Raw genomic sequence first — 27,430 nt, 5'->3', positions numbered from 1 at the left:
CCTTGTATATAAAGTTTATGCCATTCCAACACTTCTATAAAAAAAAGTAAGTAGAATAATTTTGTTATTAGTAAAGTGCAATGCAACATTGTTCATTCTGGCTGAGGTCCACTAATCAAATTCGGTGCTGAAGCAACCACGGCCACCCCCGCTAGTTATATTTTATGTAATGATAGGTGCAACGAGATCACAAATAAAGTGCTAGTGCCGTTCTAAAATAATCATGCTAGTCAGTACTTTGGATACGAACAAAAACACATACAAAATGTCAAAAAGGCCAAAAATGATCCAGCTAAAAGGGATGGGCAGTCTCCAGTGGGTAGGACAGACGATAAGTTTAGTAGCTTCTGTGCTTCTCTAAGGAAATTCATAAATCGAGCTGATAGCTGCGGATTCATACCACTCAAGCATGCGATAATAGCCGTGTCACATTGTCTATTGGCGAGTTTACGAAACAAAGGTATCAGCCAGTAACATCTTCGATTTTTCAAGGCTGGGCATACGGATATCACCCGCAAGAGTCTTTCCTTCTTATAATTGCGTATGCGGCAATGCTGTTCCGTAGTCCCTCCTGATCTGACAAATTTGAAGCCGGTTAGTGTAATTTAGACCACACCTCAGTCTCAACAGATCTTTTTTGATGGACAGTTTCATGGGGAAGGCCAAGTACACTGCTTTTCCCAGATCTTGATACATAAACTGGCATGGGATTTTCAAGACAATTCTGGTTTATCAAGATTCCCAATTGAATCTTTGCTGTTTTTTGCCAACAATTTTGCACTTAGCTTCAGTGTAGGTTGTGCTCAATGACATTCAATGCTTCCAGGGCTTTCATTGCCTCATTCAAGTAAGGTTCTGACATAGGTTTTCTTTATCTTGGATACCTCGCTTTTCCATTTCTTTCAAGGACCCAGGAGGTGCCGCTCTGAGCTTTATTTAATATCCTAAAAAGCGGGCTTTCGACTTTGCATATACTGGCTTTATAACGTGTACTTTTCCGATTTGAAATGCCTGGATTACATTCATACATGCTGTAATCGGGTAACTACTGATTTATGCTTAATCGATTCGATTTGAGATTGTAACTTTACTAATTTTTTAACAGACCTTCATGGTTTGCAAAATTACACTGCCCGGTTGTCTTTGTGTGTTAAATTCTGGTTCGCTGTCACTGAGATATTGCTGAATTTTATGATTTAAGCCTGAGCTCAAGATAAAGGTCTATCCCAGTGGACACAGCGGAGATTTGAGTTGGCGTTTGCACAGTGCAAACGCCATCTGTATCTCTCATGCCATCTTTGGCCAGGTGATGTATTAATTCATGGGTGAACAAAGCAAACACAAGGAGATGATGGATGGAGCGCTGAAACTTTTCAGACACTCACCCCCATTCACAGAACTGGGTTGAATCCATCATCGTTCTTTAGCTCACTTCACCACACCAAATTCAGATCCAGCCATATGCAAATCAGTCTTGACCCTGTGCCTCATGGGAACAGTCCAGACTGAACAGCCAAGACAGGTCTTCACTGGACCGGAAACAAGCATCCTGGGACCGGTTTCGGGGTAACACCCCACATCATCAAGGCTAGCTCGAATCCAGTGGCAAAGTGAGCAAGGGACCCACGTCTGGGCATACCCTGCCAACTTAGGGCAAACAAAGCAGACACAAGATGATGGATGGAGCACTGAAACTTTTCAGACACTCGCCCCCAGTCACAGATCTGGGTTGAATCCACTATCGTTCTTAATTCATGGGGTCAGAGTCACAGTGGAAGGGCAAGGGCTGCATTCAGGTGCCATGAGCTCCACTCCACTGCAGGGGAGGTAAGGCAAAGCGGAATGTACAGATAGCAGCAGACATGGTGAGCAGATGTGGTTCTGGGATACAGTGAGGCACGCGTGCATGGCAGTGGGCATGGCCTTGACCCACCAGCCAAGCCCCAGCTCAGCACAGTAGTGAAACACAGATGATTTTCACAGGAAACTAGGCTGAGTGCAGGGGAGATAATGGGATGCACTTGTCACCAGATTCACCACTTGATGAATTATATTTGCTGTGCCCTCTCGCTGCACTTGGCCAGAAATATGTAATTGTAAATTGTATGTAATGTATTTATACTCTGGAGTCTGAGCGAACCCGCTGAGAGAGTCGACAGCGCCAAGGGAGCCACTCACAGTAGAGGCATGGTATGGCACCCCCTGCCAAAGCACTCCCTCTCCCCTTTTTGGGGAAGGATCAAGTTTGTAGGCCTTGGGGTCTCAGAGACCCCTCTGAGAGAGTCCACTGCCTATAGGGAGCCTCTCGCAACAGAGATGTGGAAATTGTACCACTTTCCCTGGGATCACAGCTTACTGGACTTTGGACGCAGCTTTGACTCATCTACCGGTTTGTGTCCCCGTCACCCTCCCCCTCCTCTTTCCATGGTGTGTCTCTCAACCTCCCCTCCTCTTTCCCTCCTCCATTCTCTGTCTGCTTCCCCTGAATATCTTCCCTTGCCTGCTTTTTCCCTTACGTATATGTTCTTTTTTGTGGCTCGACCTTACACATAACTATGTTTGCCAAGCTCTAATAACTGTGTAACCGTAGAAACAATGTAACCTGCAACTATGGTCTGATACTCATGTAAAGTGCTCTGATTCTTTCGGGTCTAGCTTAACATCATGTTATACAGTTCAAAATGCTAGAATCAGGCACTTTTGCAATGTAAAAATACTGTAAGGCATAACGCAGCAATCAGACACTCTGCAATGAAAAGAATACAATGCGTAACGCAACAATCAGGCACTTTGCAGGGAAAAATAATGCAATGAGTAATACAACCACCAGGTATGTTTATGCAGAAATAAGGCAATGCGTAATACGCTAATCAGGTAATTCATTATGCAGGAACAATTCAATGCGCAATACACCTTTCAGGTAGTTCGTTATGCAGAAACAATGCAATGAGTAATATTCTAATTAGGTACTCTGTTATGCAGAAATAATGCAATGTGTAATACGACAGTCAGGTACTCCGTTATGCAGGAATGGATTAATGCGTAATACACTCAGGCCCTGATCACTGGACCTTAGGCAGTCTCTCCGCCTCTCCTTCTGACTTGCAGTCAGCCTCTCAACAGTTGCCCCCAACACGGGTATGATGTAATCAAAAAGTGCAGCTCCGCACTCCGGCACCTGTACTGCCACTCCCTTGGCAATACGGGCCGCGATACAAGCCGAAGCAGAGGCTCGTGCTGCCGACACGAGAGAGAGGCATACAGCGTCTCCCTGTCTGACGTGCATAGAAAGGGAAGGGTGGGATCTGGCATGTGAGTGCGCTTGTCAGAACATGGCAGTTTAACAAACTGCGCGCAGGCCATGCAATGGCAGGCCTGAGTTCCCTTTTTAAGGCTACTTGTGTGGGTGGCACAACTAGTGCTGCAGGCCCACTAGTAGCAGTTGCATTACCAGCCATGGCACACATAGTGCACTTTACTAGTAAGGCAAACATACCAATCATGGACAACCAATTACCATTACACTTTATAAGGGAGCACTTGCACTTTGACACTGTTTAGCAGTGGCAAAGTGTCCAAACCACCTAAGTTGGCAACACCATGTCAGAAAAAAAGTCTAGGGGGAAAGCAAAAAGGTTATGGACTTTAGCCAAAAAGGGCCAAGCCAAGTCCTACAAGAAGCATAATGAAGAGCTTAAGTGGCTAGAGTGCAGAGGATCACAGACGCAGAATGCTGAAGCTTAGAGAAAAAGCCCAAAAAAGGTCAAAGTATCCAAGAAAAGAAGGGTCTGTAAATAGCACCTCACCTTTTCCACTTGGTGACAGAATGGTGTGCATCTCTTGATCTAGATATGTTGAGGGCGTTATCTGGGCTAGAACAGTCATGGGAATAACAGTGGACGAGGCAGGAACTGTGTGATAGTAGCCCTTTTTAGGTTGAGCCTAGCACAGAGCGCATGCGGTGCTCTAGGAGAGGGCCTCTTGGAATAACTCCAGCTTTTCTGAAAACTTGTGCATGTGTGTTTCGATTTCCCACACATTGTATTGGCCTTTCTTTGCATGTGGCTTTCAAAAATGAAAGCACGCAATTGGCCAAAGGCGGGTGCATGTCCCACCTTTTCTAGTAAATGTTTCCGACCACTGCATCCAGTTTGCAGGAGTGAGCAGGGGCGCGCAGGGTGCCATCTGTTTTGGATCATGTTACGGTCACTTTCACTTTCGCGGCCGCGCTTGTCTCAAATGCTTTCGTACCCACCTTGCTGCAGTGTGTTTGGTGTTTGTACAGTGTATGCTACCCTGATCCGCATGCCGTTGAAATGACTTTGGCAGTTCTTACTTGGTAATTATCGGTCACTTTCCGCCCATCAGTGTTTTTCGCAGTCTGCAGTCTGGTGCTCAGTCTTTTTTGTGCACTCTGGAGTAGTGATCAGTCACTCCCGCTGCGTGCGCCACATGCATGAATGATGTGACACGCTCTTACTCCTCATTCATGCAATCTGTAGTGCTCACCAGTCACTTGTGCTCAGTTTCCTTTGTTCAGTCTGCAGTAATAAGCGGTCAATCTCACTCCCTTCCATTCGAGGTCAATCTTACTCCGTCCTTAATCACTCAGCAGTAATACCCATCCAGTGTTCCCTGTCCATCATCTGGTCTGCGGCCATGATAGGTCAGTCGCGCTCTCCTCTGTCCATGCTTGGTAATCATGCTGTAGCATCTCCTATCCTTGCCTATATTACCACTCAGCTTATGTTACTCCTTTCCCTTCCGCATAAAATCTCGAGGACTTCATCCTCTCAAATCACCTTTCCTCTCCCTTCGCTCTCCCTGTATCTCATATTTTCTATTTCTTAATAAACCCAATGGTTCCCTGCTGGATCTTGAAACCAAAGTGAAAGTTGTCGGAGAATACAGTGGGTCTAGGCAAATCAGGACAGGACATTGCTTCTGAAAGGCGACGTGACTGAGGCAGAACAAGTCAGAATTTAGGGTTTTGAGATACTTATTATTTTTAGATCTTGATATTCTTATTTTTTACGGTGTTTAATACGGTGCTTTAATTTTGTAACCGCCAGTGCTTTTTTTGAGCCGGTGGATTTCAGGACTGACCACAGCATTTAAATAACAACACTGGCACTTATACAGCATACTGGACCTACACATATTGAAATTCTTTTTATGAGCATAACATAAGGGCGTATTATTTTCTGGTACAAAAGTGGAGACTAAGTGATTTGCCCAGGATCACAGGATGTTGGGCCAATGCCAAAACTCAAACTTTGTTCCCTAGCTCTAAAGTCTGCACCTTTTAGTGCTAGGTTATTGCTTTTCCCTAATGGCATTTACCTCTCCTATTCTGTTACTTTTTCTATAGTAGGTGCCAGAAATGGTATAACACCTTTTTTATTATAACTTATAACTTTTAAACATGCTGCACAACATTCAAAATACTATACAACACATATAAAAAAAGTTATTAAAGCCCATAGCTCTGCCAAAACACATAACTCCCCAAAGGCGAGACCTATTGGCTATTCCAATGCTTGTTAATATGGTCACTCCCACTTTTTCCCAGGTAACTAATGTGATTTTGACTGAAAATGCACTGGTTCCCTTTTAACCACGGCCCCAGTGCTAGATCTCTTTCCCAAAACTTTACAATTGTTCCCTCAATAGGCAAAACTTTTTGCACCCTCTGTAAGTCCCTAGTAAATGGCACCGCTGGTACCTAGGGCCTAAGGTACTAAAGAGGGTCCCTAAGGGCAGCAGTACAAATTGTGCCAACCCCTAAGGGACCCCTTGACAAGCATATGCAAGGCTACCATTGCAGGCTGGGTGTCTTGGTGCATACAAAAGTGACAACATAACATGTCACACATCCCTGTGTGCCATATCCCTTAATACGGCATGTATTATTTGTGAGACACCCTTTCAGCAGGCCTGACAGCTCTACGACAAGGTGCTGAATATTACATGTAAGGGCATAACTGCATGAGCAGAAACGCCCCTGTGCTGATCAGTCCTATTATTGCCAGTGCAAGTGGACAGGGCAGCCATTGTAAACGTGTGCTGGACACTGGTGAAAACGAGTTACTCAGCTACACGATGGCTTCACTAAAAATAGGGATGTTTGGTATCAAACATCTCGTATTGATAAACCCACACTGATTCGAGTGATGGGTTTACCAATACATGCACCCAGAGGGCACCTTAGAGGTGTCCCTGAAAACCTACCGTACTCTGGTTTGTTCCCTGACTGGTCTCTGCCAGCCTGCCAACTGAGACGCTGTTCTGACCTCCTAGAGTAAGAGCCTCTGATCTCAGGAGGCCCAGAACAGAAGCTTGCCCGGGTAGAGGGTGTAACACCCCCAGCCACAGGATAACTTGCTGATTAGCCTTCCTAGGCCAGCAAGCTTCAAATGGCTGCCACCTTTGGAATGTGAAACTGACTACCCACACAGGAAAGAAAGCCACCCCCCCTTTGTCCAGGACCCCCTTGGCACCTGCAGAGGCAGGAAAATTAGCTAGTCAGGTAGGCGTGCCACCTCCAGGCTAGTGTCACCCCTAAGGTAGGCTACACTGAGATAGACACGATTTTTCAGAAGTAGCCATCTTTGTGATGGCAATTCAGGGACAGGGTTATGCCCACTTCCCACAAGAAGTGGTCATGTAGGGGGGCGTAGTGATCCCAGGGGTCAGAAGCTCATTGGCTACTACCCTACACTCTCCTAACACCCCTAAATTCAGTATTTAGGAGAGTCCCTGGCACCAGAAAAGCAGACTCTCATGACCTAAGAAGAGAGAGGACACCAAAGAGCCGCAAAAGCAGAGAGGAAAAAAGAAGCAGCTGACTTGGTAGCAGCCCCGCCGACCTGTCTGCTTCCCTCATCAGAAACTGCACCAAAGTAGACAGGTCTTCCAGCTGCTGCCTTCAGAAACTTGGAAGGGCTGCCTGATTCGATAAAGAACCAAGACCTCCTGTCAGACAGCGGAATATTTCCCTGCCTTTCGTAGCAAGTCCAAAAGAAAGGACTACAATGCTTCCATAACCGCCAAAACCAGATACCTGAATCCACCACTGCACCCGTCGCTCCAAGCCTGAGTCAAAGTGGGCCAATGGTGTCATCAAGGTCCCTCAGGCCTCCAGAGCCCAAGTCCATTGTGGTTCCACCCCCCGTGGACCTTCCGACGTCACCTGCAGTCTTTGCATGCAGGACCCCCTTACCGTGACTGCTCCGGTAAGGAAAAACCCGACACCTAAGTACACCTCTGCACACATCGCCCATGGGCTTTGGAGAAGAGAACCAAAGGCGTCCCGATGTCCCAGAGCATTGTGAGGCCCCCTGGTGGTTTAGCCCGAATGGCCTCCTAGACAGAGCCTGCATCCTCCCTTCGCAGAGACCAATTTGCCTGGAATAACATTGGGATCTCTACGCCATTTTACACCCTGCACCCAGCCGCCCTGATGCCAATGGTGGTTCACTGTTGGTGATGCCTTGGACCTTGCCCATCATTCACCTTAACTCGTGGAGATTAGTCCCATAAGTTGCTGTACTAGAAGAGGTGTGGCGCCGCGGCCAGGGCGACTGAGGAATCTGGGGATCACAGTTCGATCCCCGGCTCCGGCGGCAGGTTAGCCCAGCACCATGTGACTCTGGGCAATAGCTTGCTTAATCTTCCGGACGGCCCCCTGCGCCTAGAGACCCTTACGGGTGATTGTTCACGCTTTACAAATGTGGATTATTATTATACCTGTTTACAGAACTAGTTCTTCCCTCCATTGGATAACATTGCAGAACTAAAAAATGACACTAAGCGTCCAATTCTGGAACGGAGTAGAAGTCATTATTAAAAATGTACCTATCTGAACGATTTTCCTCTGAGGACTAGACATATATAAAGATATTTGCTATTTTTATACATTTGTGTGGATTTCCTTCTTGAGATGTGTGTCATGCAATAATCATTATGTGTTTGCAGATGTCTTACACTCCTCTGTGTTAAGTCGAAGGATGCTCGACCACACTACCCCCTTGCAGAGCACTTTGGGATTGCAAAGCAAGCCCCTGTCCACTCATAAAGGAACTCCTGGACTCTGTACACAGTATCTCAACTTTTTGATATATCACATAAAGAGGCAGCTTCCTACAGGAACCATGCAAGGCCATGATATAGAGTTAGGAGCAGCTACTCTGATCCTTCCTCAGCTCCCACCTATTTGTAGTCCACTACATTAATACTACTTTTCCCTCCCATTTGCATTGCTAAATTGTAAGCAGAAGGATAAGCTAACAACCACTGCGGTAGAGGGGCTCAAAAGGCTAACCCCTCAAAAATTCTCCCGATCACCACAGCACTCAAGTCTGTGAAACACGATTTCCAAGATATCTAGCTTCAGAAATATTTTGGAGATGGTGCCCAGCAAGAAGGTCACATCAAAACACAGTAACATGGAAACGCCTGCATCCCAAGGTAGGGCACAAACATATCAAGAGCCCAATAATAGAGCCTGCAGTTTGTATCACAAACTATTCAACCATAAGGTATTTGACTGGTGCACCATATTTTATTCTCAGAGAACCTAGGGAAGCCCAAATAGAGATATACAATTTAAAGGAAAGCTCGTCATGAGCCGTGGAATGCTCAGGTGCGGGGAGAATTCCCCCGCTGTGCTGAGCGTTCCACGGGAGCCAATGCACCTGTGACGAGCTCAGCTCGCCATGAGCACCGGAGCACCGTAGCTCATGACGAGCTGAGCTCGTCATGAGCATGCGGGTGCTGTACGCGCCCCCCTCCCCCCGGCACAGCGGGGGAATAACCCCCGCAGCGAAGGGGTTAAGCCCTGGCCGGGCCGGGCTGTAAAACCTGGTGAGAGCTACAGCAGCAGCGGACTGCGCTGGCTGCTAAAGTTAAACTGTGCCGCGCCGCACTCTGCCTATTGGTGCGTGTATATCACATTCAGTGTGTCCTGACGTGCTTTGTCAGCAGTAGGGATTGGGCAATGGCTCTCTTGATGGCCTGAGTGAGTCAGATGTGCACGCCAGGGTGTGGGCCTGTGGGGTGAATGCTTTACATTGTAGCCAGCTGAGCTAGCCCGCAAGCAGCTTTGATTTCTCAGTGTGGTACTAATTAGCAGCGCTCAGCTGCCGTTTGCGAGGAGGCACTATAAGTGCACGGGAATGCACTTCAGTGCTGTGATGTGGATCACCACTCTGAAGCATTAGTCTAACGCCTGATGCGTGGTACTTGGCAGGGCTGCTAATGCTGCTGAAACCTTGTTAAGGCCTCCACCTTAAAGTAGATGCTAAGTGTCAGCAATGGTCATAGATATTCAGTCATGGCTACAACGAAGACACCGCTGTCAAAAGCACACAGGATTACCTTAAGAAATGAATGCAGTTGGAGCATCTTGCACAGAGCTAGCAGATCTTGCACAGAGCTGCCAGCTACGGGTTTGAACCAAAAATATGATGGCAGCACATCATATGGAGCTACCTAGACAATGAAATTTACATTCACATAACTTTTTGGTAAACTGACATTGGGTGGCTCCACTCAGACAGTTCTGGCTCAATCCGCACGACAGAAAAGAGCAAAGCCAACCAAGATCATAGTTCTACTGACAGGACCGAAAAGCTCTAAAACGAGTCAAAGAAACTGCTGAATACAACGGTCAGTATGTTCCACATAAACCAACTCTGAATTTGTGAAAGACTTTGGAGTTAAGATGCCCAGTGTCAATGATAACATCTCAGAAGACCAGGAAGAAACAAACACAGCCACAACATTGAATGCGCTGTAACAAATACCTCCTGGGAGGGTAGACCTACAGAATACAATTTTAGCTTGCTTACAAGGAAATTGTGGTTAGGGCGCAGCACGACTCTCAAACCCCAGATGTCTTCAAGGATCAGAATGCAGAGTGCGAGAGCGAAACCTGAAGTAAATCTTATGCAAAAGTAGTGGGCCAGGATTTGAAATCTCTTTTCCCCCCTTTTCTGTTTGAGGAAAAGTTTACACTTGTTCCATATTTAATACAGTTTAAACTTTTTTGTAATTGCTCTCCATTGTTCTCACCTGCACAATGAACACTATTATTTAACATATTTTCCAAAATATCAAATGCCAGCCGCCGCTATCCAGAGGGGCCGAAGTGCCATCAAAGGCATAATAAATGTAGGTTTAAAAAATGGAAATATTTTCAGAAAAGGTGGGGCAATACATTCATCAAAATATTATTATTCAAGACACTGTATCAGGTTGCTGATCCGGCTGTCTTTAAAAAGAGCCTAAAAACATTATTGTTCGGAGCCCATTCTTTAGAGGCTTTGCCTGCTGTGTTGGTGGGCGGGGGTTCAGGGTAGCAGCGCCGTGATACTCTTGAGTAGCTGTGCTCTTTAGAAATGCAGGATAACATAACATAACATAACATTAAAGTCCACGCATACGTTAAATAATGAACTCCTTAACTGACATTTCACATGCCTAAACCTGAATAAACATATTGCTCTTTATTACAAAAACTTGTCTAAAAATGCCTCCAGCTAGCAGTGCAGAAATAACAGAAACACGGGCAAATCATCTATTTTATGATGCATGGAAGACCAGCTCTCTCTGAAAGCGAGTAGAAGGCTGGGTTTTACAGCAAAAATGGCACAATCCGTGTTCAGAGTATTGCCTGCTGCAGCAGCAAACATGCCCTCTGTTAAAACTGTTGGGGCGAATTTTTTACTTATGGCCAAGTCTAAGGTAAAGTTCCAAGAGGCAATTTCAATACTAATTGTGTAAGTTGGTTTTTAGAGTTCAGTGCGCTTCGGATGGTCCTAGCTATGTCTAGGGAGAAAATTGAAAAAGTCAATTTGCAGACTTTGTTTTTTCAATAGAGTACATATGACTTACGCAGTTAATTGAGGAAAGCACACAAATAGCAGAAACTTGATTTTACTGCCAGAAAGCATCACTCCTTGGAATAAATAAAGCGCCTCTTTCACGCTTTAGATCTTGGCATTGAATAGCTGGCATCAGACGTGTAGTTATTAACTACTAGAAACTGTTTATCCCAAACGTGATAATGAAGTGGAGGTGTGACTTAAAAGGGAGTCTTACTGCAAAGAAAGGAAGCATAACAAACAGGTTATTGACGGCACCCGGCCACCGTCCAAGCGGGCAGGCACAGTACACTTACAATCAGCTCTCTGTACTTCTTCTTCAAAGACTGGTGTCGCTCCCGAAGCTGGTTGGCCATCAGTTTGTACTGGTCCTTTTCCTGCTGGCAGGTGTCCAGTTCTTTAGACAGGATCAGCAGGGCTTCCTTTTTGCTTTCCAGTTTCCTTTTGCACACAAGATACTAGAAAAACAGACACAACACATTAACCATGCAGGCTGCTGAAAACTTACAACTGCAAAGTGTTCTCACGGAGTAGGGGTATGCCAACAACAAAGGCGCTCCATGCTGCGACACCTTCCACCCCCAACCTGTGTCCCCCAGAGTTGCGACGAGTTTTCAGAAATAATGACGACTTGCACACAGTGTAAACCATGCAGGAGGCACATAGTCAACTTGGAGGTTGAAAAGAGCTTCATTTAAGAATGCAGAATTGGTTGCGCCGAGTAGTAAATCAAACCATTCTCACAGGACGTCTAGTGAATACCGCCTGAGGACATTGGCCAACGAAGCGGTGTAGAAATACAAAGAGGTGCTTTGATTATGCTCCATAATTTATCAGGTTTTCAACACCACCATTTACTGCAATTAACTTGTTTGTTTGATCATTTTTTCCTGCAGAAAGAAAAACAAAAATGGACCCTGGGAGTGGCCATGCCACACAACCAAGCATAAGTAACGAGAGGGCTAGTCTCATCCCTAAGTGAGTGGCACAGAATATTTAGAAGCCCACATCTAATGGAGACTGAACGTTGACTTTGTTCAATTGCTTATTGATCTCAGTTCAGTTTCTGTAACAGAATTTGCAGCACCATTCATGCAGGAGTACAGCTGGAAGTGTGCCTCTTTCTGCAAGGTCACCTCGATAATTTAGCATTTTTAATGAATCCTATTTTTGCTGGTTATAGAACTCTGTGCACTTTACCCCTGCTAACCAGAGGTAAAGTGCTTATGCTTCTCCTTTCAATAGGATGACATTGGTATACACCCAATTGGCATATTTAACTTACCTATATGGAGGTACCCCGGTTTGATGGTATTTTTCTTTTTTTTTTACATTTCCGTCTGTATTTGCCCGTTGTTAATCGTTGACCATCTTATTCCTATTTATCCATATTTATTTTGTGTTTTGACAATAAATGGAGTTGTAAAATGGTATATTTCCACATTGACTTAACTGATAAACATGCACTGATACTTTGATAGCTGTTTCATTTTAGAAAATTAAGCAGCCATCTATAACACTACACCCACAGGTAAATGCAGCATTATTTAAACTTGTATGATAACATATGCCTATTTTTGAGGAAATCTCATCTTATTTTTTCAACTCTCCATACTGTCCATCTACTCACCAGTTGGCCTGGAATTCTTGAGGGACAGAAGGGAGAGTCGCTCATAATTTGTTGTATTTTTCCACTTTTAGAAACAAATACAGGCAGGACACTTTTTTTTATTATCTGTAAAAGTCAGTAGAAACAGAAAACTGGGAGCCTCACCTTTAACTCCCTAGTGTACAGTACCTAGCTGTATCCAGGGACTATTAGATAAATGTCACAAGTGGACTGCAGCACACATTGTGCCATCCACTACAGTGACTAAACATGACTGCAGACATGACATGATTAGCCTGACTGTGCAGGTTTTGATTGCAAATTCAACCTGTCAAAATAACGCCTTTTGAAAGGCCTAAACCTTCTTTTTAAATATGTATAGGTCTTTCCTAATTAAGCTTGTTGCTTAATAAGACGGGGTGCATGGCATTTATAATTAAGACATTTAAAGGTTACCATTAAACATTCCCTTACAATGATTAGCACCTTAAAGTTATTTGCTGCTGTAGCAGGTTTGGCTGTTCCATGGGAAAGCCCTCCAATAAAATATTAAGTTTAATAAATGTTAACTCGACCTAGAAAACAATTACAAATAACAACAATTACTTTTTGAAATATGCATTCCAAGCCCAATTAACGGATGAAGTTGGATTTGTAATAAATGTTTTGCAAAGCTGACATTTAGAAAGTTACCTCTGCCCTGCCTTAAGTACCTAGAAGCTAAATCTGCATTTTGACCTCCCCCCCTCCCCCCACAGCCAGCCAGTCATTAGCATTGCAATGGGTGTGACTGAGTTGTGAACTTGCTCCCAGGTCAGGGACAAAAGGCCTTGGTGGTGTTGTGCCTTTGACAGGATGGCCTGTGGGCTGGGCCTAAAGATTTGATTTCCTTCAAAGAGGCCTACCCTGTCACAAGCTAACACCCAAGCCTGCAACTTTCTATTATTTCCTCCCAGACAGACCGGCCTCCATCACAGTGGGACTGATGTTGAAATCAAAGTGTCAGATTCTGCTGGATCGTGAAGACCTACTTCACAGGTCTGCGGGTGATTTTTATATGACATTTGGGGAGCACTTCGAATAAGGGACACAAAGTGCCAAACAATTTCAATGTATCTACTGCCTGGTTGCACACACAACTGCCCACCCCCCCCCCCCAACCCAACACTAAGTTTAGTGTGGCCGAAGTCTTCAGCTATCTTGATAATGCCCAAAGTGGGTAGGGTTAGCCCCGGGAACCTTTCTCCCCAATAGGGCACTCCCAGGGGTCATGTCCACCCAGTAGCTTTAGCCAGGCATAAATGTGGAATGTCCAGGCACCCTCTTCTGTGGAAGAAGAGAAAAGGACTAAAGCTCCTGTCTGAGACTTGCTCTCCCTCTTGTACCCAGGACAAAGAAGTAGACTCCAAGGTTCATAAGGCTGACCTCCTGTTCCAACTACAAGCACAGAAAAAGCTACCAGTGGTCTCTTCCTGCAACTGCGCAGCTAACAAGTGGCAACTGGACGTGGACTGTACCCTTCCATTTGGCCTCTGCCTGCCACCCTGTGAGTCTCTATGTGCCTCCCCTGAGGTCCTGGGGGGCTTAAAAAGAGTACTACTGTGGTGGAATGGGACCTAAAGGACTAAAGTCAGAAGGTAAAATCTTTGGCCAGGACTAACCTGGTTGGTATAGCCAACCGTCATGTTCCATTGTGGTCAGCATCGAATTGTGCCTGGGTAACGGGCTACCACGATTGTTGACTATCATTGGCACTTAGTGCTTCTTGGAGCTAGTTCTACTTGAAAAAATTAAAATTCCTATCTTCGGTTCCACTTTTTGGATTTTTGTAATTTTGTTTATTAAAATGTATTCTATTTTTCTAAATTTGTTTTGGGATTTTCATCATTTTGCATTTAAACTTTATTACTGTTTTAGTACTGCATACATACTTTACAAATTGCCTATAAGGGTAGTCTGTCTGATCTGTGCCATAGATAAAGGGTTGTGCTCAGGTTTATTTAGTGACTTTAATGATTCACCCTGACAAGCATTGTTTCATTACTTGGGGTGGGTACTTACTTTCTCAAATATTAACCCAATTACTTACATGCACCATACACATATTTATTGTTAAATTTGAATTATTGTGACACCTTCTCCCATGTCTTGCTCCCAAATAAGATGTCTGTAGATAATTTCATTGAGTAATAAAACAATGGGCTGAATCAAAACGGCATTTAGGAGTATCTGGAGTAGTAGTACTACAGGAGAACTGTTTTACGTAATCATATATGCCCCTGTGAATGAGCCCAGAAACTTCCACCTCGCCATTAGCAAAAGTGCAAAGTGCGCAGTCCAGGTAAATTTTGAAAAAAGAGTGGGCAAATGGTGCAAATTCAAGAAATTTTGAGAAAGCAAAAAGGTTAATAAAGCAGTTGTGAAAGTATAGTATTGACATCATAGTATTGACATCAATAAAGAGATTTCATATGATAATGACATAAGTAGCTGCTTATACAGTATAACCAGAGAACTTCACAACGCCCAAACACGCAATGCACCGCCTCCAAAGTAAGCACTATATTTTCATTTACTTTGGCCTTCCCAATATTTTGACAACTGTGTACCTCCTTCACACACAGTTGCACAGAATCACAATTGAAACTGGAATAAGTGACCATTGGTCGGTTTGTTCAAGAGAGGCCAAGGACTGGAACACCAAGTATTCTGAACACTTTTTTAACCCACTGACAGGCAGTGAGAAACTCACACTGCCTTCAGTCTTTGCTCCAGTGCTCTCAATGGGGGCCCAATAAAAATGGCTGAAGGTAACTCAGTTCAAAGTACAAGAGAAATATGCTACACAAAAAAATGCAGAAATACAACATCCTGGAAATAGTGAGCAGTCCCAAGGAATGCAAGATTAAGTAAAACATGTGAAATATAAACAGAAAGTAAAACGCTGACAATAAATACCTTATCATTTTATACATTAATTGTTCAGAAATCGATCAGTGTTGTTTGCTGGTTGTGGATGAGTGGATGGATGCATGCAAGTACGTATCTATGTATGGATGGAAGAGTGATGATGTGGATGGATGGGTAGATGAAGGTGTTTGAGGATGGATGGATGAGTGGTTAAATGTGCTGATGGCGAATGGACGTGTGGGTTATGGATGGGTGGAGAGATGGGATTGTGGGGGCGAATAGATTAATGCATAAAGGAAGGGGTGAATGGGTGGATGGATTGGATAGAAGAACAGACGGTGTTGTGAAAGGATGGATAACATGGTGAATGGAAAGATGACATGGATTGATGAATGAATGGATGGACAGGATGATGGAAGAGGTGGATTAATGGATGGATCCCTAATGGAAGGTTGGATACATTCTGGAATGAAAGGCTGAATGAATGGATGTGTATGGTAGAATGGGTGCAAAAAGCACTTCTTTAGCACAATGAACAGTCCCAACAGCAGTAGACAGAGATTGTGAAAACTTGTAGCATGTATCTAGCTATAATCATCATTAAACTGATTGGATGTTAAAACAATTACATTCACGTATTGCACTTTGGAATGTTAAGAGCTACTGGCTATTGAGAATCAAGGCTTCTCTACCAAAACACTGTATAGATTGCATGGCAAGCCAAGGTCTGCAGTTGATAATTTCTGGCCACAGAAACGCAATGTTTTTTAATCGGCTAAACACAACCTTACTATATACACGTGAGCTGACATGCATTGAGGGTGCTGGGACAAAACATATTATGTGCCCTTAATGTTGATAACAGGCAGTATATTATGCTGGTGCACAGTGGTATGAGTAGGACACACATGTTTGAGACTTTGAGGGGGTTATGGCAATCTGAGTCTCTATGTAGAGCCCAGAGAATTGCTGTTCATAGTTGAATAGCTTCTGTCGCTTACTGCAACCAGTGAAGTGTGCAGACACACTGCATTAAACCCTGTACTGAGACCACCTCTGTAAATAAATCATAGTTAATTAGTATTTATCATATGACTTTAACTCATTAATTTACGTTTCTTAACCACCTTTTTCTGTACATTAAAACACAGAAGCAACTAGACGTGAGATGGCCAATTTCCACCCAATTACAAATGGTATTCCAAATGAAACAGAAGCAGCATAATGCAACTGTTTACAAAGTATGCAAACCATCCACCTCATTAATATGATGGGTTGGAAAACAGCTTGTGCCTCACTGCAAACATTTGCAACTGCAATGATGGAGGCCTGTAAGGTATAGCTGGTCCGGCATACGATTTGCATTTGCAATTGCCCTGTTATACACCTCCTGACCTTTAGTTCTAAAGCCTCAGGAAGCTGCCCACTCAATTTATATTTTAGGAGAGCATGCAGTGGTCCAAAGGGCCACTGCTGCCTTCTTCCAATCTCTTTGTAAAATACTGCCAGCCTACAGTTTTTTAGCGGCTAGTACATCTGCAGGCACTAAACATTACATGCTTTGTGACTTCATAACATTGTGAGCTGCAATGGAGAAAGAATGTCCCTTTTACCACCCCCATCAGCTTGACACTTGCTGTTGTTTGCAATGTTTGAACGGCACCGACAATGCACATTTGTGCAGGACTTCAGATTTGCAAAATCCGCTGATCGGTCTTTGTGAAGGACAAGTCTTTAGTACATCAGCGCCGTGGCACAATAAATCATCCGAGTTAAAGCAAATTTCAAAGACTGCCCATATGAAGGCACAGGGACAGTCATATGACCCAGCAACCTGGTGCTATGATATACCTTAAGATGGTTAATTTATGGTATCCCATTCTAATGCCATGTCCTTCAAAAACAGTCAGTTTCTAAGGTCCCCCAATCTAAGCCGTGGTGTAAAAAGGGATTATGTTATTTACCCTGTAAGCATCTGTTCTTGGCATGTAGAGCTGTAGATTCACATGCTTTGCACACTGCTGCCATCTAGTGTTTAGTCTGCATGTTTGCAAGTTTGCAAGACTCCTCCTTTCAGTGATAGTGTACATGGGCTAGACTCCACTGTTAGATTGTTTTCTCACATGAGGGTGAGAATGGAATAAGCAAGCGTAGTACAGCGATGCCCATGCACATGTAATGTGAATAATAAGAACTGTAACATCCATAGGTGTCCAGGGAGGAGGGAGGGCACATGTGAATCCACAGCTCTACATGCCAAGAACAGATGCTTACAGTGTAAGTAACATAACCCTTTCGAGGCAATTGTGCTGTAGATACACATACTTTGTATAGATTGTATAGCAGTATTCTCCCAAGGCTAACCAGTGGGTATTGCATTTGTTTGAAAAAGTGTTTTTAGCATTGCTTGTTCTATGTTAGCTTGTTGACGTGCTAATACATCCACAGAGGAATGTTTGGTAAATGTGTGTGGTGTAGCCCATGTAGCTACCTTACACATGCAACCTAAAAAGGCCACATATGCTCCTATTTTGCAAGTAGAATGTGCTCTAGGAGGTGTAGTTAAAGGTATTTTAGCTTTACCATAGCAAGTTTGAATACATTTAACAATCCATCTAGAAATACCGGATTTAGAGATAGGATTTCTTTTATGAGGTGGAGCAAATGCAACAAACAACATGTGACAATCTTTTGTTCCATCATTATAGTATAATAGTACTCTTTTGACATCAAGTGTGTGTAGAGCCCTTTATACTACTAAATCAGGTTGAGGGAAGAACACAGGTAACTCAACTGATTGGTTAATATGAAAAGCAAGAACTACTTTTGGAATAAATTTTGGGTTTGTACAAAGAACCACTCTATCTTTATAAAGTTGAAAGAAAGGTTCTTAAATGAAGTGACAGCAACTAAAAAGGTAACGTTCCATGGAGAAATTGTAATGAACAATTGTGCAATGGTTCAAAAGGTGAACCCATATGCCTTGTGAGAACAATGTTAAGTTTCCAGTCAGGTGGTACCATGGGTGGTGGTATTCTTTTAAGGCCTACCATTAAAGCTTTTATTACTGGAACTTTGAATACGGATAAATGTCTGTTTTGCAGATTTGTAGCTACTGCTGCAAGGAGTCGTTGAATAGATGTGCTGGCTAAGCCAACTCGCAGTAGATGCAAAAGATAACAAATACTGTTTTGTATAGATGCATCTAGAGGATCAATTATGTTATTATTACAATATATAACAAATCGTTTCCACTTAGCTACATAACATGCTCCAGTGGTAGGTTTTCTTGCTTCTTGAAGACTCATCGTGGTAGATTGAGGTATCCGAACTCTATGACTTCAGGAGCCACATCGCTAGGATTGCACTGCTTGGGTTTTGGATGTCCGATTTCTCCATCGTTCTGTGTGAGAAGGTTGGAAGTGAGGTGCAGCTTTTGGTGTGGAACCACTGACAGTTCTAAAAGTTTGGTAAACCATGGTTGACGAGCCACTAGAATCAGTGTAAGTGATGTCTGCCTGAGTTTCCGAACCAGAAATGGAAAGAGAGGGAGAGGCAGAAAAGCATAAGCAAATATACCTGACCAGTTTATCTATAAGGCACTGCCTTTGGATAGATGGCGTGGGAATCTGGAGGCGGAGTTTGGGCATTTTCAGTTCTCTGCTGTGGTAAAAGGTTTATCTGTGGAAATACTCATTTTTGGAAGTATGGACGAGAACATGGGGATGAAGTTCCCATTTGTGTACTTTTTGCTGCATCCTGCGGAGGTTGGCAAATTGGTTGCGCATCCTGGAAGATGTTCTTCCAGAAGATGAATTTTGTGATGTATTCCCCAACGTCAAATGGTCCTAGTGAGGCATGACAACTGTAGAGAGTGTGTATCCCCCTGTTTTTGTACATAGTACATAGCTGTCATTTTGTCTGTCCGGACTACAACAACTTTCCCTATGAGGTGAGACTGAAAAGATTTTTGTGCTAGATAAGCAGCTGGAAGCTCTAGGTAATTGAAGTGGAGACTCTTGTGTCTGGTGTACCATAATTCCTGAATTGTTAAATGCTGGAGAAGGGCACCCAACCTGTGAGAGATACATCTGCTGTTAGTACGACTTGTGGACTCGGGTTGATGAAGGGCCGCCCTTCTGATTTTGGTTTTGTGTGTTCCACTACTGCAGAGAGAGTGGAGTGCAGCTGTCTACCAACACTAGATCTGTTAATTGACCCTGTGATTAATTCCACCTACGTGCTAAGCATTTCTGTAGAGAACGCATGTGTAATCTTGCGTGAGGCATTATTGCAATGCATGATGCCATCATCCCTAATAGTTGCATGAAAGTTTTGACTGTTAGTTAATGATTGTTTTGAAACTGTAGTAATAAACTTTGAAAGTTTTGAGTTCTGGCTGCATTGGGAGAGGCTAGAGCTGTACGAGTGTTTAGCACTGCTCCCAGATATGGTTGCCGTTGTGAGGGTTGAAGATGGGACTTTTGTGCATTGACAGTAAATCCCAATTGATGGAGAATGTTTATGGTAGCTTGAGTGTGTTGTAAACACTTTTGCTGTCTGTTGGCTTTGATGAGCCAATCTTTCAGATATGGGAAGACATACATTTGCTGTCTTCTTAGATGAGCTGCTACTACTGCTAGACATTTTGTGAATAGTCTGGGTGCAGTAGTCACTCTGAATGGGAGTACTTTGAATTGATAGTGATTTCCTGCTTTCACATATCTGAGATATTTGCGATGTGCTAGATGGACATGAATGTAAAAGTATGCGTCCTTTAAGTCTAGTGTGGACATAAATTCGCCTTGCTGTAGAAGTGGAAGCACTTGTTGAAGGGTAACCATATGAAAGTGTTCCGACAGTATGTATAGGTTAAAAGGTCTGAGATCTAAGATTGGTCATAGAGACACATCCTTCTTGGGGATTAGGAAGTAAAGGGAGTAAACTCCTGATCCTTGGACTTGGATGGAACTGGTTCTAAAGCTCCTTTTGATAGAAGAGCATGTACTTTTTGTCTGAGGAGCTGTTGGTGTTATGTGAGAGTTTGTGAGTGTGAGATGGAATATTGGGAGAATTGCTGGTAAGCTCCAGGCAATAACCATGTTGGATAATGTCTAATACCCATTTGGCTGATGGTACGGATTGTCAAATGGAAAACATTGTAGTAGTCGTCCCACGACAGGTGTAAAATGGTCGGGGGGAATTGTAGACAAGTAACTGTTTTTTGGAAGATGAGAGGTACATGTTGGTGTGCCTTTACCTCTGCCTTTGAAATTGTTTCCTCTGTACCCACCTTTATAGAAACCTCTTGATGGTGAGGGTTGTGTGTTTGATCTGTATGAGGACACATTGGGATCTGAGGAATTACCTTTGGATCCTCCTTTATAAAATGAGCGGCAAAAGGAGCCTCTATTGGATGGTGACTGAAGGGCTCCCAATGATGTAGCCACTTCTGTGACCTTTATCATTTTCTCAAGTGATTCATCTACGTAAGGTCCAAAACTATTCTGTTTGTCAAAGGAGGCATTACGAATAGTTTGCTAAACCTCCGGTTTAAACACTGAGATTCTTAGCCATGCCTGTCTTATAAGAAGAATGCTAGTGTTAATACCCCTTGCTGCAGTATCAGCAGCATCTAGGGCTCATCTGATAGAGGAATAAGATATTAATTTCCCTTCCTGCAGTAATTCTTGTCCTTTTTTCTCGTGTTTTTCTGGAAGATATTGGAGTAACTGCTCCATTTTGTCCCAGTGGGCCCAGTCATATCTTGCTAATAGGCCTTGTGTGTTGGTTATACGCCAATGGTTGGTGGAATGTGCAGCCACCCATTTCCCTGATGCATCTATCAACTTAGACTCTTTGTCTGGAGGAAGTGCATCTGCTGAGGTTTGGGAATTTGCCCTTTCCTAGCATTGGACAGAACTAAGAAATGTAAATGCAACTGTCCTCTAATAAAAACTGGAAGAGGTTTGTATTTGTTGTCAACCCTGGGTGTTAAAATACGAGCCTGTACAAGGTCTTTAAAAATATAATCAGCCTGTCGCATCATGCCTTTTAACATAGGTAAGATTGTGCCGTCCTATGTGATAAAGTTTCAAATAAAATATCTTCCTCAAAGGATTCCTTGTGTAGTGTGACCCCATGGTATGAAGCTGCTGTGGAAATTAACTCTTTGTATACTGTGTTGTCATCAGGAGGTGATGGCATTGTAGGGTATAGGCCAAGATCATTATCTTTTGGAGGAGCAATGCTATAATCATTCCATGGATCAATTGGTGATGGACTATCATCACCCTTAAAAACAATATTAGGCTATGTGTGTGAAGAACCCTGTGGTGTAATGTCTAAAGGGTTTGGGTCTGGTGTCAGTCAGTCAGTCAAGATTAACTTTATTTGGTTTGTCACAACCATAAAGTATACATATACAATTTACAATTATTAAAAAGATAAAATTCATTTTCTTAAAATTTGTTTCTATTTTTTCGGTTCTTTAAAATAAAACATTATTTTCCAGTCCACACTCTTAAGTTAATTCGGCCTTTGAAAGCAAAGTCTCTACTTTTTTCATACATTTCACACCTCGGCATATTAAAATGTTCGAGCCTGCACCCATCCAGCTGGTGATAGCCTGCCTGCACGTACGGATCTGAAGAGCATTTAGAACTGTTTTCAGCAAAGTTCTTCTCTCCTCTTTTATTGACTCGCACGTACATAATAAGTGGCATAAGGTTTCCGTTTGATATCCGCATAATCTACATCTTGTTTTTTGTTGTGTGTTTTTCCAAGATGGAATCAGATCTTTAGAAAAGTGGTCGCCCAGTCTAAAAGCCATAAATTTCGTTTTTAAAGATAGACGGAAATGTGCCGCAAGATAAGGTTGCTGTTTTAATCGTTTATATGAATTTAATACAGTCCATGCATGTCGACGTTTGGTCAAGTTTTTTTATCTTCTACCAGGGATAGAGCTTTTGCGTTTGATTTGCAGATCTTTTTAAAGGATGCTTCTTCCAGTTGGCTGTTCCATATTTCCTCTATTTTAAGGGTTTCCAAGGTTGTTCGCAGATCCTCACCCCAAGAGTTTGGTTCATATTGATCATATTGTTTCTTGATTTCCAGCCAGCATAGGTTATTTAGTGAACCGGGTTCTGCTCATCTGAGTTTCCAGCACCATTTCGCTAAGACTGCTTTCCTTTGGTAGGTTTGATTTTGCAGGCCAAATTCCAATCTTATTTGTGCTGGAGCTGATCCTTTGTAAAGGTTGAACACCGATTTGCATATTTTTGTCTGGAGTGTGTTCAAAATATCAATTTCTTTCCCGTGCCATATTTCTAGCCCATAGGACAGAGATGGTAATACTTGGGCTGCCATAACTTTCAGAAGATGTTCATAAGACGGGCATTTAAGTTTCTTTTGTAGTGTTCTATAAGCGAAACTCAGTGATTGGGCTCTCGCATTGATGTTTCTTTTTTGGTGTACTATGGACATGTTTTTGCTTAGTGTGACTCCTAAGTATTTATATGATGTTATTTCCTCAATATGTTTGTCCTTTGTGTACCATTTGAATGATCGTCTGCCTGCGCCCGCCAATCTCACCACTTTCGTTTTTTTGATGTTTAGTTCCAGACCTTCAAAGTCAAAGTACTCAGTTAATTTAGTTATCACTCTTTGGAGACCTATCGGTGTTTGACTTAGGACCACAATGTCGTCTGCATATTGTAAGAACTGGATGCATTCATTGGCTAATTTTGGTGGGTGTCCGTTTACGTTCTGCAGATGGCTTTCTAAGTCTGCCAAGTATATGTTGAAGAGGCTTGGAGAGAGCACACAGCCCTGTTTGAGGCCATTTCTTGTTTTTAATTCTGCGGATATTCGTCTCCCATCTCCTAGCTTTTGGGTCTGGTGGTGGTGAAGATGGTGGAGGGGTTTGAGGAACAGGGTGGATAATGCTTGTAGCCATGTCTTTTTTTTTTTGTTTGAGGAATTTTGTAACTTATATCCTCTGAAGGAATTTTCCTTTTTCAAGGTATGACATGCTTAGTTAGTATGTGTCCAGTGTCTGGATTAATGTAGATTCTCTTCTGTTTAGGATTTCGTTTTTCCTGCATAACCTCCAGGATTGGTTCAGGCTTTTGATGAGCATCCTTTGTTTTCGGTGCCAAAGTTTTCAGTGTTGAACTGGACCGGTCCTTTTTATCCTTTGGAGTCAGTAGTTTTTCTTGACTCGGTCCCAAGCCAGAAGACTGTTTCGGTGCCGAGCCCAAAGGCTGGGCGTTTGAAGCAGCGTCTTGGTGCTGACCATGGCCAGAAGGCCGTGGTGGCCCAGAAGCCTTTTGTTTGATGGAAGTGGGTTTGAGGGGCAAAGGGGCTTTGTTACTCACAGCACCATGTCTCGCTAGAACGTCTTCGGATTCTATCTCGATTTCCGGTTTCAAATCATATTCATGGATAGAGAAGGCATCCCCCTCTTCCACTGCTGACGCCTCCATTTCTTACTGCCCGGTATCTTCTCAGAAGATATCCAGGGTGTGTTCAATGTTCTGCTGCTGCATATCCCTTCGTAGAGCCCAACGATCCCACCAGTCTTCTTCGATCGGAACGATCGACAAGCATTGCAATCTTGTTCCTTGTGGTCTGGTGAAAGGCACAGGTTGCAGACTTTATGCAGGTCGGTGCGCGGATACTTGGAGTGGAACCAAGGGCAGAATTGAAGCGGAGTTTTCCCTTTTTCTTGACAAGAGGAGAACGATGAAGCGTGTACGAAAACAATACTGACGGTGGCACAGTGGGATGCGCACCCGAAGAACAGTTACGAACTGGAGTGCCACAAACCACGTCCGAACAATGGGGTTGATGCCCATGCACACTTACAACGAAAGGAGGAGTCACCTTACTTCGTGACTGGAAAATAGATCTTCGAAGAAAAACAACTTGCAAACAACCGGACCCAACACTAGAAGGCAGGAGTATGCAAAGCATGTGTATCTACAGCACACATGCCTCGAACAGTACCTTTTATCCTAACCCTTTCTCTTTCTAATGTAATGCATTTCAAGGATCACTTTCCTGATGAACCTGTCTGATGTGATGGTACATAGAGCAAGCTTACGTCGATGATGCCAGTCTCTGTATGGGTCATTTTTCCAGACCGCAAACCTGATAACATTTAATATAGCATGCCCAAACAAACAATTTCTCAATATCCTCAAATTTCAGAATTTACAAGACATATGGAACATTAAGACACCAAAACAAAATAGGTTTTAAGGAAGGTTAGGTTTAACATAACAAAACATAAAATAAAAAAATTAAATATCAGAAGACCAGCTCTGAAAAGCACAGAATGAAGATGTGCTGTAAAAAGAATTGCCAATTTGAAAGGGAATGAGTGTACTTTTCTGCATGCTTCCCTGAGGTTGGCAGAGAGCCCTCAAGCAGTGAGGAGTACTTTTCTTAGTGTGCTTATAGTGACGATCCCTCGAGGAGGCCACTGATGTGAGACGCCCGCCATGTGGCAGGTCAGGGTTTTTTAATTTATTATAGACCATGCAAGACAAAAGGTTCTGAGAGCAGGTTTAGGCCGTGGGGCATTTTATCAGGACAAAGGGAAAGATTAATGATTTACCACTTTTCATTTCGGTAACATCGCAGACAAAGAATAAAAGGGCTGGTTGCAGTTCTACATCGCGTCCAAACCTCAAATTGCTGCTCCTTTTTATTTGAGTTTACTTTTTGCAGTAACCCATTCTCCGACAGTGCCCTTACGCTGCTCAATAGTGACTCATGAGGTGGTCTCACTTACCACCAACTTTGAAATGTTGATCTTGGACTCCTTGGGTTTTTCTTGCGTCGGGTGTTCTGGTACCTGAGCTTTGGGTTAAGGTTCTGCCACTTTTGGTTTGGCGTAAAGTTTCCCCAAGGGTTTCTCGTGCTGCACTAAAAGGGGAGGGGGGGAGAGGGGGAGAGAGAGACATTCTCCTCCCACATCACGGGTGTGAAACCAAAACACCCCATTTCTAAGCTAATCCAAATGCGGCTCCTGTTGTTACAGCAGCGCCTGGATTGGATAGGGCAGGCAGCTCATACTGAGACTGGGGGTGCAGCACTGAGTCACACCCGGCTCACTGATACGTAGTTGGAGAGACTAAGGGCAAGCCTCTAGTGTGAATTTCAGGTTTGCCAAAGAAAGGCAGCTATCCAACCAGACATGCACACTTGGGCCCTGGTGCGCTCTCTGCGTTGGCTGACGAGTATGCCTGGCTGTACGCGAAAAGCTAGTGAAGCTCCACCTTCTTCAGACCTGCACTGCTTAGACACGACTCGGGCACACTAACCGGTCCCCAGCCAAGAGAGAATGTTTATTGTTTACAATAAATCACTTGTTGCTCACATTAACTGGCGGGTGTGTGGGGGCAAAATATGGGTATGGCAACACCCCAAGGTCCTAATGAAGGCACCGCCCCTGATGTTTTATTAGGAACTTCTCAGGCGACTAGAGGAATGCAAAAAACTGTTTGTCAATTGGCAGCAAAGCTTTCACTAGAAAATAAGATCCAGGCTTCTTCCTAACACAATGCAGGTTTTTATTTAAGTCCACTTCTGATTAGAACTGAGCTTATTGAGGGTTGCACAGGATTAATTTACACTTCAGTGGGAGGCTTTCACCGATTCATTTTGTGCACCTTGGATGCATTGTCAGGCACAACAAATTAAGATTTTCCTCATACCCTCAGTTTCAAGTACAAATTAAAAAAAATTGCCCAGGGGCATCAACTCACCAAAATCATAGAGTTGAGCAAGAAATATGTTATGCCCTTTGCCTCCGATAATATCATACCACTTTGTTCTCTAATGCCATCACAAGACTTGGGATATTATTACTGTCAGCTTCCAACGAAAGCACAAAAGTCACATAAAGTGAATTCTAATTTACCTGCACTAAGAATAAAAATAGAGAACTGCAGAATGCCGCCAGTAAGCAGTTTAAATCTCTTCCTTAAAAAAACATATTTACAACTGAGCGGATGCCATATGCCAAACAAGCAGCCATTATATAAAAATCATAGACTGTGGTATTGCCCAGTACTGCCATCACATGCCTATCTGGCATTATGGCTGCAGATACTAACATTGCATTTCCAGAAAAGCTAACATACTGCACATGCTGCATCGAAAAATGGAATATCATAGCAAATTCTCAGAGCTAATTTATCTGTAAACCATTAAACTTATGGGCCCGCTCGGGGCTTCCGAGATTCTCTCTCTTCTTTGGCCAGCACAACTAATTCTCACTCATGGAGCTACTGCGATTTCTTTATGAGAGGCAACCACTGATAAATTAGCATGTTTGCAGTTCAGCTTCTTGATGTTTATCACGTTTTTGTTGTATCAATATCTTTCTTTTCGTTGACCAATGGGTTATCATATATTTTTGCTTGCATCTCACCAGTCTGTATGTGGTTTGGTAAAGCACCAAACCTCTAGCACTTTGACATTGGTATAGGCAGATACCTTCCCACTTAAGTTGACCACAATCTTGGGCCACTTGTTAGAATTTCACTAGGAACCTCATGTGCATGCCCACTGAACATGCGGAGAGAAACGCTTATGCCTGTTTCTCCCTCATTATAAGCAGTAGCTGCAAGAAAGGCACAGCCTTTGTGGGTGGGCAAAAATGAGATCAGAGAAAAAAGTAACATTATTGCTAACTGGCTCATCAGGGGAATTCTGTGAAAGTGACTTCAGTAATGGATGAGAAGATGGGAAAGGGCACAATGTACACAAAAGTGAAATGATCAATGGAAAGAATTTTGGAAATAATTCAACGCGCCATGCAACTTTCTGCTGATCAGTTCAAAAATATATTTCATATCCTCCTCGACAATTTATTTACAATTGTGCAATCGAAAATTTATACCTGACTAAATCATGTTACAATTCTATATTTTTGCAATTCTTTTAAATAAATACAACTAAGAATTTAAAGCTCAAAACACATTCTTCACCATTTTCAAATGTTCTTATCAGT

At 43.2% G+C, this 27,430-nt stretch overlaps 1 protein-coding gene across 5 annotated transcripts in view; it reads right to left on the bottom strand.

Moving 5' to 3' along the window:
* Positions 1-27,430, bottom strand: part of CCDC149 (coiled-coil domain containing 149) — a 480,627-nt gene that overhangs the window by 335,425 nt on the left and 117,772 nt on the right. For all 5 annotated transcript variants that reach the window (XM_078678386.1, XM_078678383.1, XM_078678387.1 and 2 more), the window contains one exon: positions 11,183-11,344. In XM_078678386.1, the coding sequence (XP_078534512.1) occupies positions 11,183-11,344 (162 nt within the window). The remainder of the gene's footprint in view (positions 1-11,182; positions 11,345-27,430) is intronic.

This window comes from Lissotriton helveticus, chromosome 2_2 (assembly GCF_964261635.1).
Source record: "Lissotriton helveticus chromosome 2_2, aLisHel1.1, whole genome shotgun sequence".
In the NCBI taxonomy this organism is placed as follows: domain Eukaryota; kingdom Metazoa; phylum Chordata; class Amphibia; order Caudata; family Salamandridae; genus Lissotriton; species Lissotriton helveticus.
Note: the sequence above shows the minus strand (reverse complement) of the source record. Positions and strands in the feature narration are given on the sequence as shown.